General features: G+C 40.3%; 1 protein-coding gene across 5 annotated transcripts in view; it reads right to left on the reverse strand.

Moving 5' to 3' along the window:
• Positions 1–13,113, reverse strand: part of CNKSR2 (connector enhancer of kinase suppressor of Ras 2) — a 468,233-nt gene that overhangs the window by 62,488 nt on the left and 392,632 nt on the right. For all 5 annotated transcript variants that reach the window (XM_077480716.1, XM_077480715.1, XM_077480718.1 and 2 more), the window contains one exon: positions 9,799–10,324. In XM_077480716.1, the coding sequence (XP_077336842.1) occupies positions 9,799–10,324 (526 nt within the window). The remainder of the gene's footprint in view (positions 1–9,798; positions 10,325–13,113) is intronic.

The following is a 13,113-nucleotide window of genomic DNA, read 5'->3' on the forward strand; positions in this document are numbered from 1 at the left end:
GGAATGGGCAAAAATCCCAGTGGTAAGATGTGGCAAGCTCATAGAGACTTGTCCAAAGTGACTTGGAGCTGTGATAGCCGCAAAAGGTGGCTCTACAAAGTATTGACTTTAGGAGGGTGAATAGTTATGCACATTGACATTTTCTGTAATTTTGTCCTATTTGTTGTTTGCTTCTCAACAACAAAAAGAAAAAAGAATCTTCAAAGTTGTGGGCATGTTATGCAAGTTAAATGATGCAAATCCTCAAACAATCCTTGTTAATTCCAGGTTGTGAGGCAACAAAAACATGAAATGCCAAAGGGGGTGAATACTTTTGTAAGGCACTGTAGAAACGATGGACAGGGTGGAAGAACCATCTCATCTCTGCGGACCACCAAATAGGGGTACGACAGGATAATGCCTCCAACTCTGACACCCTGCGTGCTGATGTAATAGTCACCAAGAATGTCACTCTCTAGGACAATGTAGGCAAGGGAATCTCCCAAATATTCTCAAATGGAGGTTTCTGGAGAATTGAGAGCACCAAGTTTAAATCCCATGGTGGCAAAAGAGACCGTACAATCGGAGTCACATGTCGGACTCCCTGAATGAAGGTAAGAACTAAAGAGTGCATGACTAGGGGTTGTTGAAAGAAGATTGCTAAGGCAGACATCTGGCCCGTTATGGTACTCAAGGCCAACTTCTGCTCAACACCCTGTTGAAGAAAGGCCAAGATTCTAGCCATAGAAAAGGAGAGAGGGTGAGTGCCTATCGACTCACACCAAGAAATGTACGCTTTCCACGTACGTTGGTATATCTTGCTAGAAGCCGACTTTCTTGCCTTCAACATCATAGGGATCATTGATCCAGACAAACCTCTATTCCTCAGTACCTGGCTTTCAAAGGTCAAGACATTTCCTATCGTCAGGGTCTTTAAAAGGATGGGGAATCTTCTACTGGGATCATGGTTGCTTTATTCAACCTGGAAACGGCAGGGTCCACTTTTTTAAAAGTGATTCCTCCAAAGGGTAATGTGCTGCAAAACGTTTGTGGACCACAAAGGGTTGCTTTGTTTGCCCCCACTCCTTATAGACAAATCTGTCAAAATAGGGAAGATAAGGAAACAGCTTAGCTGTACGAGGCATCTTGTGTGTACCAAAAGGGACAGCCATGTCCATGGCCACATTAGCAACATCCTCCATTTTTCAAGTCTCACGCACTGCAGTAACAAGTGTGTTCCCCAGCATTTTCTCATTTGACTATGGAGGAGTAATCCTTACTATCAGATGGAGCAGAAGCTTGACATCAAGTCCCACTGGACATGTCCACGACGGCACCAGACTCAGAATTATATGAGACTGAGCAGGAGAAGGTGGCAGATGCTTTCTCCTAGGCCTTTGGCTACACGTTACTTCCACCTGGGATACCAGGGACTGTCAGCGCATCAATGGGGAGTTGGGGTTCAGAGAGACCTGACGCCTTCATGAGAGGGTCAGTGGGGGAGATGTGACCCTGAGGCTCCATAAGATAAAGGAGACCCCATATCAACAAAAAATGTTTTGGCACTGTTATGGACCCCCCCACACTCTGGGCACTTGCTAGCAGAAAGAGATCCCCAAGGACTCACCACTAACAGCTGGAGTAGCGCTGTATGTTTGTATGAATCAGCAAGCCATGTGTGCTAGCAGTCCCTATATTTGGAAGGAGGAGGAGCATCTTGCTAGAGCAAGGGAAAATGTCCGCCAGCCGAAGACCAAACAAAACCAAGGAAAAATGGCCACCATGATATCACAGACCACACAAACATGGCCACCGAACGCTGCTAAATGCTGGCAGACTGTCTAGGAAGCTATACAGGAGTCTCCACTGTGCCCTCTACACTGGGACCAGCAACGCAACCCAGGTACTGCACCCCCTACGTGCTAAGGCAGTGCATTCATTACCACATGAGCAACCCCCAGGAAACATTCATAGAGGGGAATGGAGGGGAGATTGGGGAAAGAGGGGTGACTGTACTTACCACTCCATGGATGCGGGTATGACTCCAGCCAGAACCCCCCCCACAGAAAGCCAGGGGGGGTGCTGTGACTCAGACCAGAGCCCAGTTGTATGGGACCCTGTGAGACATTTAACTCATGGGCCAGCCTCTGTCCATTAAGGCTATGTCACGGCTGACCTAGCGCATACCTGTGGTTTGCAAGCATGCACTGGCCGAACTGGGGAGACCACTGGATGTAGATTATACAGCCCGTCCCCAGCCCGGCAGTTGATTGTAGATCTCTCAGAAGGCAAAAAGAAAAATTTGCTAGGAAAAAAGATCCCAGCAGGGAGCCCAAGTCCTTGCTCCTGACTAGACAGAAACAAACTGAATACATATAGCAGAGAGGGGGTATAAACCAGCTGAGGATGGCCCCATGGACGTAGCCAAATTTTTTGTTCTTCCTAGTCCTACTCCTGCAGAAGACTATATAACCCTGTAGACCGGATTAATGAAGCGATGTGTCGATGAACGAATGAGAAAAAGCACAAGCCAATTTAAATCGTGTGTGTATTTTATATATTCACATCAAATGTACTCATATTATTATTATATTTTTTTGCGATGTTGAGTTTAAAGGACCTTTCTATTACTATATCAGATTATACAGTCAAGAACCCCCTTGTGCACATAGCGTTAGGTAAATTTAGTTAAGCTTCACTGTAGTCTGTGGAGCCAGGATTCATTGGGGTTATGTACAGTTCAGCCGACAGGATCTGAGGGCTGAGCCTCTGTCTCCTCCCCCTGGCTTCTGGAAGCTTCTAGAAAGTTCCTTAGCTAAAAATGCTAAATGCTCAGGAACCTGGCCTGGTGATGATAGAATTCAGGATCCAGAGGCCTGGAGAGGACCCCTGTGCTGGGTGGGCTCTGCCTCCAGGCAGAAGGTGTGCGGCGGCCATGGACAGAAAGGAGTAGAGAGGAGATGGAACCTTAGAGGGAAGCTAACCCCTTCAGTCTCATCTTGACTGGTTGAGACATCCTGATAAGCAAGTGGGACCTTAACAGCAGGAGGCCTGGACAGAGGTCACCATCTATGCTGCAGGATTAAATGGGACTGAGTGAGTAACCTCTACACTTTTCACCCCCAAAGTCTACAAGGGAAATTGCAGCGGAGTGCAATATTCAGCTAGCTTTCAGAGGGACAGCATACGGTTATCCTCCACCCGTTTGGGGAATTCTCAGTTGGAGCCAGGTGCACTGGCATTTTGAAGGAACGACTAAAGTACCTGAAATCAAGTTAGGACTTGTGGCTAGACAGGATGTACAGTTGTTCCAAAGGGAATACAGTCTGAGATTTTGTTAGAAGTCTGTGATCACTCAAGCTGTCCTCAAAGTTCTACATTGACCAAGTTTTGGGCATCCCATAACTGCCCTATCCCCATTCACGTTATTTACCCCAATACAGTAAAATAAGAAAACCAGACCCATTTGACTGGTTCTTTGAGTACATGTGCCTGTTGAAAATGTGTGTTGCCTAGCTGTGCAGACAAAGGGTGGCCCAAAATCCAGCGGCTCCTGAGGGGGTAATGCTACAACAGCTAGTTGGTTTACAAAAGTTGACAAGACATTAAATAACTACTGTACATAGCCAAATCAGTATATACCAGAAGAAAAGCCCTTCGCCCAAAATGTTTCTGGTGTTTAGCAAAATATTTCAGTGCCATTTGGTCAAAATAGCATAAGGAGGTGTAAGGTGAATTACAATTTGTTGACATACAGTATTATTCTTCTAGAGAAATCTGTCTAGAGATATATATATAGCACTAGATAACACAAACAAAAAAAAAAAAAAATCATACAACAACATTTTTACTTGCCTAGAATATCTTTGGTAAAATTTCACTTTGCAAAGAATACTCAATCATGTACAAGGAAAAAAACAAAACAGCCATTTTGTTTACATACTATCGGATGGAGGACATCAGCAGAGCTTTACATCATTCCCTAAGCCCTAGAAAAAAAATCCTTTTCGAAGTGCAACATCCCTGTGAACAGTCTCTTTGCCTTTACTAAGTCAGCCCCCCAGGTGTCAGCCAGTATTACTTTTTACTGACTAGTGCTCATAGTAAATTATCATACTTCAAAAAAAAAAAAAAGAAAAAAAGGAAACAATTAGAGTGTGCCATCTTTGACTGTGTATTTGAGGCCATTACTGCAGTACAAAATTTGCTGAACAAGCGTGACTGTACTCTAAAATGGATATCTACTGGCTAACAGAGAGGAATGCAAGTGACAGATTGCAGCCTAAATGCATCAAAAATATACGTAGCACCAGGAGCAATGTAGGATTTCAAAAACAAGCCTCTGGCTATCAATCCTCTCTATAATACCAATATTTACAGTTTGGTGTAGTACTGCAAATTGAATGACAACCAGAAAGAGGGAGGAAAGAAGTCACTTGAAACTCTGTTTTTGTTGGCCAGAAAGATAGATGGGTGATGCTGGATCCCCTGGGTCTATATCCATTTTCACCTTATTGTGTGGAAGTGGTAGCAATGTTTTGATATTTTGCAAGCTACTCCCCCACACAAAAAGGACTCCTAGGGTTCCCTTGGATTGTGACTGGAGAAGAACATATAGACTGCAGTGGTAAACCAAAGTATTGTAAACCAAAGAGCAAATTTAATTTGAATAAGGGTTCAATTAGAATCTGTACATGTAGTCAGCGTGCTTCTGGGGTTCACAGATCCCCCCCCCCCCCCCCTTTTATCAGGGTTTAGTAAGTGATGGGTGGTGGACTTGGATTTCTAGGTTTTCAAGGTAAAAGCAGTCTGCTTGGGGGGGGGGGGGGGGCATGTCCACTACTCAAGACTTCATATTTATTCTTAAACCCTGATAAAGGGGCTCTGGAAAATGCTCAGCTGAGAGACCTTTGAACTCCCAAAAAATGTTGGCTATTTGATCGAAAATCCATTTGCTCTTTGGACTACATTAGTGCTCCAGTCCTCATTTCCTTCTTCACATTCTTGTTGCCGTCTGTGACCCGTTTGTACCTACTGCATACATCTTTTAAATTTTCAAATTACTTTAGTATTTCCTTAACAGAACCTAACTGGCAACACAATATCCAGAAGCCTTAGTCTCTTGCACACGAGTATATAGCATAGCACAGCTCTCCACAGTTCAACTTGTTCAAGCTTGTGTAACCAATCTGCTCTGCAGAATACTGATAAGGTTGATATTAATCATTGCCCAGTAAATTCTCCAACAACTGTCATACCTTGTTCATAGGTACACAGAGTAATTAAAAAGTCACTGTTCAAAAACTATTTTTGCGCCCACCAATTACTGCCCATCTCTGTGTGTAGATACTGTAGATACAGATGAACAGTACCTGAGCTCTACAACTGGGAGTTAAGTGAACATAAATAGTGGATGATTTTTGCATGTCTCAGTGCCAGTCACCCATGGACTGAAGATGATGCTTAATGCTTAAATCCCCTTGCATATTACAAAACATCAAACGTGCAATGTTAGGACATAATGAAGAAGGTCTTCTGTTATAATACAGCTATACATAACAAAAAGGGGTCCCAGCGCCCAATTCACAATTCCCAATAAATCCTTGTGTAATCGCACAGTCTGAATGAATGCTACAGTGCGTGCCCACCAATATCCTTGTTGAACAGGAAGACTCTCGGCAACTGTTCACTTTTACAACCTTGTCACAGTGGCTGGTCTGGGAATTTCATCCACACCAGTTTCCCAGGAGACCACTACCCTAAGGAATATTCTCTCATAAGCTACATAATACTAGAAAATTTCCTATGCAGATGAACAAAAATTCTTGGCACCTGCAGGGAGTCCTTGTGACTGTCCCTACATTACATGCACATTCCTCAAGCCATCCATGGCCTATACATATTCTTTATTTGAAACTATATACATAAAAATACAAATCAGTTAATTCTCTGAACAAAATAGGTAGAATCACTCATGTAACAAAACTAAATCAAATTAAATCAAACTGGTAACAGAATACAGGGAGGATTATGATGTATACACATGACTAAATAAACTATATGCCAATTTTATATACAAACAATGCCAGCCATCTTTCAGGCCACAGAAAATTTTACAATGAACTTTGAAGGTGTTCATTAGAATTGCATACCTTATATATAGAAATTAAGCATTTAGGTTATACTCTGCATCAGATACAATCAGATTCCAAACAACTGTTTTCATAATTACAGAAAATAGAATCAAAGAGTTCTACCTATTGCTACATCACAAGCTACTGTATTAAACATCTCCAAGCAGCTGTCCATAAAGAATAGCCATCTGTACATTGTATCACGTGGAATGAATACATTGATCCACAAAAAGAACAGAACAATGTAAGCAGTTTTTAGTTGTTGCATGCACATGTAATGCACAAAAAACATCAAACAAGATTTAACATCTGCAGACTGTTGTGTGATGTGTTCAGACACAGCAAGTTCACACATGCTAGGAAATTCATATTTATGTGTTGCATATGATGGGAATAGAAAATAAATGCTATAATTGGATATAATCAATGTTACTTAAAGAACCAGATTACAAAAAAAAATCTATTTAGATAACAGCATCTTTTATAATTATATTTTTTATATTTTTTATTTTATTTTTACTTTTATATTTTTCACAACATTTCCATGGAAGCCAAGCTGTGCAGAAAAAATGACAGTGGCAGTGGTTGAGACAAGCTATCCCATTGTCAGGGGTGCCTTTATCAGTTACTTTTTATACACATTGTTTTGAATAGAGTAGGGAATGATTAAAGCCTGAGGCTATCCATACATTGTACATTTTTCTTTTAAATTTATCAAAACCATATAATATTAGGTCAACACTATAAACGATCAATTTGTATGCAATCAGGAATGCCTTTGCACTACACAGTTGAAGGTAAATCTAAAGGAAATTGTATTAAAAAAAAAAAATATATAATGTATGGCCAGCATAAGTTTAGTAAAAAAATAAATAAAATCAGCACAAGGGACATGACATACCACCAATGCAATGTGTCCCATGTTCGGTTGGCTCCTGCTTCAGTTGAAATCCTACCACCCATGCCACCATAATCTTTTCGTTTTTTGGAGGTTAATAGAGCTGAAGGATTTGTCATATGCAGTTATCAAGAGTGTCAACTATGCATGCCCTTTCTGCCCCTCCTCTATTCATAGAAGCTCTTCTATAGACTCTATGGAATAAACATGATCTATAAATGGAGGATGGGCAGATGAATGCAAAATCTGCCACCTCCATTTTTTTCATTTATAGAAACTAGAAGTTAAAAAGATTTTGTGAAGAGGGAAGAAAGGTTGGGCATAGGGGCATAATTGGCACTCTTGGTGAATGCATATAACTGGTCCTTCAACTCTGTTAACCCATATAACTCCATACGAATACAACGGCGGGGGTTGGGTGTGGAGGGGGGCTTCAGAGGACAGCAGGTTTCAACGAAAGTAGGAGCCAGTCGCACAAGGGACATATCACATTGACAGCAAGTAATGTCCTTTGTGCTGATTTTTATTTTATTTATTATTAAACTTTGGTTTTATGACTCGCTGTTTTTTTTATTTATTAATCTTTGCTTGCTATGTTCCTTTAGGGACATTCCCCCTTCATGTGCTGTCACAAAGACACACAAGGAAGTAAAAAGATATCTTTTCAAAGCAAGGACATATCCCTTCTTAGACAGTTGTCGCCAGAAGATATTCCCTTCACCTCCTTTTTCTGTGACAATACAAAGATTTTGGATTTCCTCTCTCATTCTTTTTTAGTGACATTGGTCGCTAGAACAAATAGAGACACTGATTAGGGAGGCAAACAGCAAAAACTGACAGAGGTTCTAAATAGTCCTCCAAAAAAAGGTCTGGCTTTACATGCACTTAAAGGAATTGTATAGTCTCTTTTTTTTTTTTTATAAAAATATCAAACATGTTATACTTACCTGCTCTGTGCAATGGTTTTGAACAGAGCAGCTCAGATTCTCCTCTCCTCGAGTCCCTCTTTCGGTGGTCCTGATCCCTACCTCCTGTTGAGTGCCCCCACAGTAAGCAGCTTGCTATGGGGGCCCTCGGGCTGAGCCTCAGCTCCCTGTGTCCATTCAGACATGGAGCCCCAGCCCGGCCCCCCTTTATATCCTTACTGGCTGATGGACTAAGGATGACAGCAGTGGGAGCAAATGGTGCAGCGCTGCTGTCTCAGCCAGTAAGGAGGCGAGTCCCGGGCAGCTGAGACATAGAATGCATGAAGATAAAAAAAGCTTCTGCCTTTACAATCACTTTAAAAGAGCGTAAATTGGCAAAGTGACAAAGTCTCTTTAAACCCCACCCCCAAAAAATACTCACCTTTGCCAAGCCGGTGCAGGGAAGTATGTGACCTCTCCCTATCATGCAGTGCATGGGCCACGTGACCAATCACCAAACCTAAACACTGGCACACGAGGAGAATATGAGTTGTGGTTGGGGTGGGGGGGGGGGGTCTAGTAAGACTGTTACTTTTTCCTTTTTCCTAATTGAATAGAGTCTCTTTAGGAAAAGAAGGGTTACTGTGATAGCTCAATCACCTCCTGACAATCTTATAGTTTGTCCTTACCCCTGCCCTTTTTGTTGGATAGCTTGGCCTATATGTTAAAATGGGTAAAATATAAAGAAGATAGGTGAAAATAAGGTTATTCATGTACTATCTGTGATAATGAGCACTTAATGGAACCCTGTACTAAAATAAATATATAATGGCTGCCATTCTAAATATCAGGCTGTCATCTTGATCCACTGGCTTAAAAGTCACTGACATGGGACAAACATGCAGTTCACTCAAACTACATGCTTGTTATGGATCGGTTTATTAGAAAATATTAAAATTTTAGATGGTCAGGACTCAGGAGGAGGCCAACCTCTGTATTTGAGTATACTGTATGTTTCCTTTATAAACAGTCTTTGTGTACTTTCTGTCCTACCGTGAGTTTTTCCATTCCTTTGAATAGATCAATTAGGTTTCTTAAAAAAGGGAAACCATGACTCGAAGTAAATAATGTAAATGTAAATACCGTAAAAGAAAGCCAAGATTATCACCTAGAGCTGACTATAAATGCACACTAAATTAGAAATATGGATTGTGTTATTCCTGAAGTATGGTGTATTTACAATATGTAAGCTACGATTTGAATAGATTAACTATTTAATATATTTTATGTTCTGTTCTCAATTTTTGATACAATAATAATAAAATTATCAACCTAGGAAGCAGTCATATCCATGATCAATTAGATAGTAAATTAATAGTTGTTAGCTTTTTATATCATGTATCTTCCCCATTTCAAATTGCTGCATGATCGTTGTAAAAAAAACATACCTGTGGGGGAAAGTTAGAAAATATACTTGCCTTACAGCCACCCTTAGCAATACAGAGAATAACATCACAATTCCTCTGACCAGCTAATAGAACACTAAGTATCCATAACATGCGCAACCACTAGCTTCTCCTGACATTTAAGATCCTTCGGCATTCCCAGGACCTGACCAGAAGACTTGTGACATCATGCTCTACTAGCTAGGTGTAAGGCAAGTACATGTTCTAACTTTTTTCCTACGGATGTGTGCTTTTACAACTATCATTCAGCAATTTAAGATGAGGAGGTGATGTATTAAGCAGACTTTGCATTTTAGTGCAATAAAGCTTCACCCAACCCCTAACATGCACATTTTCTCTGTATGTGCGTTTTAAGATTTACAAATAAATGTATCTGTAAACTGCATCCATTGTATTGAACTAAAGTGAATACTTACTTGCTTCATGGGGTTCTTCTGGCTCTTCGGAAGGGTCTTCCTTATGTACCTCTTGTTTATGTGGCGGCTCTGTTGGTTCCAATATACTGACCGGTGAAAATAAAGCACAATGGCTTAAGCCAGCATCTCTGGGAAGTGTAAAACTGCGAGGCTTTGCTGCACTGCTACTAAGTACTTGTAATCTGTTGCCTTCAACTAAGGGAAATGGGCCATAATGGTCTTGTTGGTGGCATTTTGGAGCCGGAAGTGTAGACTGCCGCCTGTGATCAGGGGAGGCCACTCCTGGATCAGTGAACACAGAGTCCTCCAGAGGAAGAGTCTGAAGGTAATGAAGTCCTGAGCTGGTTAATGGTGTCTCAATTAAATCCTGCCAAGATCTCCTCTGGCTCGCAGTTTTTCGCACTGGAGAATCCGTGGTGCTTCCTGGGGCTTCCTGGCGGTAGTCCTCATGGGACGATTGGGATTGTGAGGTTTCAGTGGAAGATAACCTGTGTTTTGGCTCCACGAATGGACTGGCACATGTCATCTGCAGGAAAAATTTTTTTAAAAGTTTATGTAAATCCCAAAATGAATGCCATTTACTAAAGCATTGTACATTATAAACAAATCAGCCTTTTATTTTTAAAATGAATGTTTTCATTTTTTTGCATACTTTGTTGCATCATAGTGCTTCCAAATTTCTGCAGCCTCTATATAGCCCCTTCCTGTCTACATGTGCACTCTCAGAGCGAGTGTACCTACAAAATGGGAGTTTTAAGGTGCATATTAATCAAATTGAAAACCAAAATCAAATTCATAAATTTTATTTAATAAACATCATTAAAATTAGGAATATTAAAATAAACTGTTGAAATTACAATAAGATACTAGTTTTAATTTTAGAGATCAGGTTTACATATACTTCAAGCTAATTTTTGAAAAAATATAGAAAGTCAAAATGCAGCAGATTGGAATCAAATTACACATTTTAAGACATATGTAGATCATCGAGGATGACTTTCCAGAAAAAATGTTTGCAACAGGATACGTTTTAACAGAATAGTCTTAAATGACAATAAAGTCTGTGATTTTAGATTTTTCAATGAAATTTCTGGACTATCTTAGCATCACTAGAAATTAATTACCGTGTCCACTTAAGACTGCACAGAAAGTGAAATTGCTGTATACCAGCATGGCACCAGCCTTAGAACATCAGCCTCCTCTAACCATCAAGCAGTGGGTTTACATTAATATTCCCATAAGATGAGGAAACATAAGACTTAACATTAATACAAAAGTATTGTACAATTGTTAAAATGTACAAAGCATTTGCATTAAGGATTGAAAAAACCTCATCATAAAATTATATAATTTAATACAAATAATTGGTCATCGGTATCAGACTGGAATACATGACCCCAATAGAGGGAATAAAAGTACAGCAGCGAACAGAGGATGTGGCCTACAGTAAGTGGGCATAGGTATACAGGCAGGGTTTAACTGGCAGGTTTTGGTAATGAGCATTGTAAAACAGAAATAGATTGTGGAATACCTTTTTTCAATGGCAAGAATTCCTATTCAGTTTTTCAGTAGCAGACCTACAATACCTACAAACAGACTGTTATTGTTACCTTGTTTCAGCTGACTATTATAAACCTTCCCTTGTTTCAAGCAAATGTTATTTTAAAGTCATAATAAACCTCTCTATCTGCAACCCGTGTTTTTCACCTACATAAAAAGTGCATCTATCATGTAGTTTCACTGCGTCATTTGCTAGCCTGTATGCACAGTCTATAGAAGAGTAAATCTTCACATTCTTGTGTCAGCAATTTCTGTTTGTGTTCAAACGTGAGGCATGCAGCATAGCACTGCACAGGTTGCATGACCTCTGTCTATAGTGCGAGACCCGACACTTCCTGTGAAGAAATTACATATCCCAGGTCCCTGGGTCTCTCAGTCTAGTACTCTTGCAGGTAAGAGCTACACGTTTCATCACATTAACACTTTCCCGTTTGTAATGCAACCAAGAGGAACTGGCGAGGCATGCACTAGACACTATGTGATCCAGAACACGAAGTTGCCTGCCCCTTTGAAAAAAGAGACAAGCAAGTGGCCACCCTGGACCTATGTGAACCGGCTCCATTGAGCATTTCATGCATATTGGATGCGAGGAAATCCGCATCCAATTTGCACATATGTGAACTCAGCCTCAAAAACCATATATATAAAAACATTATTTATACTCCACTCCAGGACATTACTTATTGCAAGGGTCTCTAAACTATGGCCCACCAGTTGTTCAGGAACTACAATTTCCATAATGCCTATTTATATCTGTCAATGTTAGAGTTTTCACAATGCCTCATGGGATGTGTAGTTCTGCAACAACTGAAGGACCATAGCTTGGAGATCCCCGACTTATGGCTTATAAACAATTGATACAGTAATTGCTATCAATTCTTTTGTGAAACTATACACCATAGTAAGTTTTGGTAAAGAATGGCTAATGCTACTGGGCAAAACAATATCAATATTGCAGTGTTCTCCAAAGGCGGGGCACATTGTTATAAGCAAAGAGCAACACGATTTTTGTTCTCCGTGCTCAAATATACTCTCCTCTGACTCACGGAGCTTCCTTTTGGTTAGTGAGGTGGTTTGTCAGACTAACAGAAAACTGTAAAACAAGGAGTGAGGTATGCTAGCCATTACTTATACTATATCCAGCATTTTACGTTTCTAAAGCCCCATACACACTATCAGCTTTTCTGCATATTTTTTCCTTCCGATTTACCAAAACTATATAAATATGAGGTCCAACCTTAGGAGTTTCAATGTGTATGCAATCAGGCAGGCCCTTGCACTATATGGTTTTGGTAAATCTGAAGACAAAAATCAGCAGAAAATCTGATAGTGTGTATGGGGCATAAGGTTCACTAGGTGAGAATTATTATTATTGGTTAGCCGTCAGGACATATCCTGCAATTTAAAGTAGGTGTCAATTTGAATGTTTTATTCAGCATTATTGCATTTCTTATTTCATGGTAGGAAAGCTTAGGGTCAAACATACAGTGTGGGAGAAATCAATACTGTCTTTATGCATGATATGCCTAAGGGCAGAAACACCTACTGACTTCAGAGTCAATCAGTAAGTTCCTGAAATTCTAAGAAAAGAATACAGGATATTAAAAACATTAAACACCATTTATACAAAAAACACAGTCCTTTGATTTCTAGCATATGAAGGCATGTATGGGAAACAGTAAGTAAATAAGGTTTATTCTATTTTCTTACGATTTTCATGCTACCCATGTCACCACTGTGTAACTTATGTAGATT

The sequence above is a fragment of the Lithobates pipiens genome, unplaced genomic scaffold (genome assembly GCF_037356315.1).
Source record: "Lithobates pipiens isolate NorthernLeopardFrog02 unplaced genomic scaffold, aLitPip1_a1.2 Scaffold_16, whole genome shotgun sequence".
Classification (NCBI taxonomy): Eukaryota; Metazoa; Chordata; class Amphibia; order Anura; family Ranidae; genus Lithobates; species Lithobates pipiens.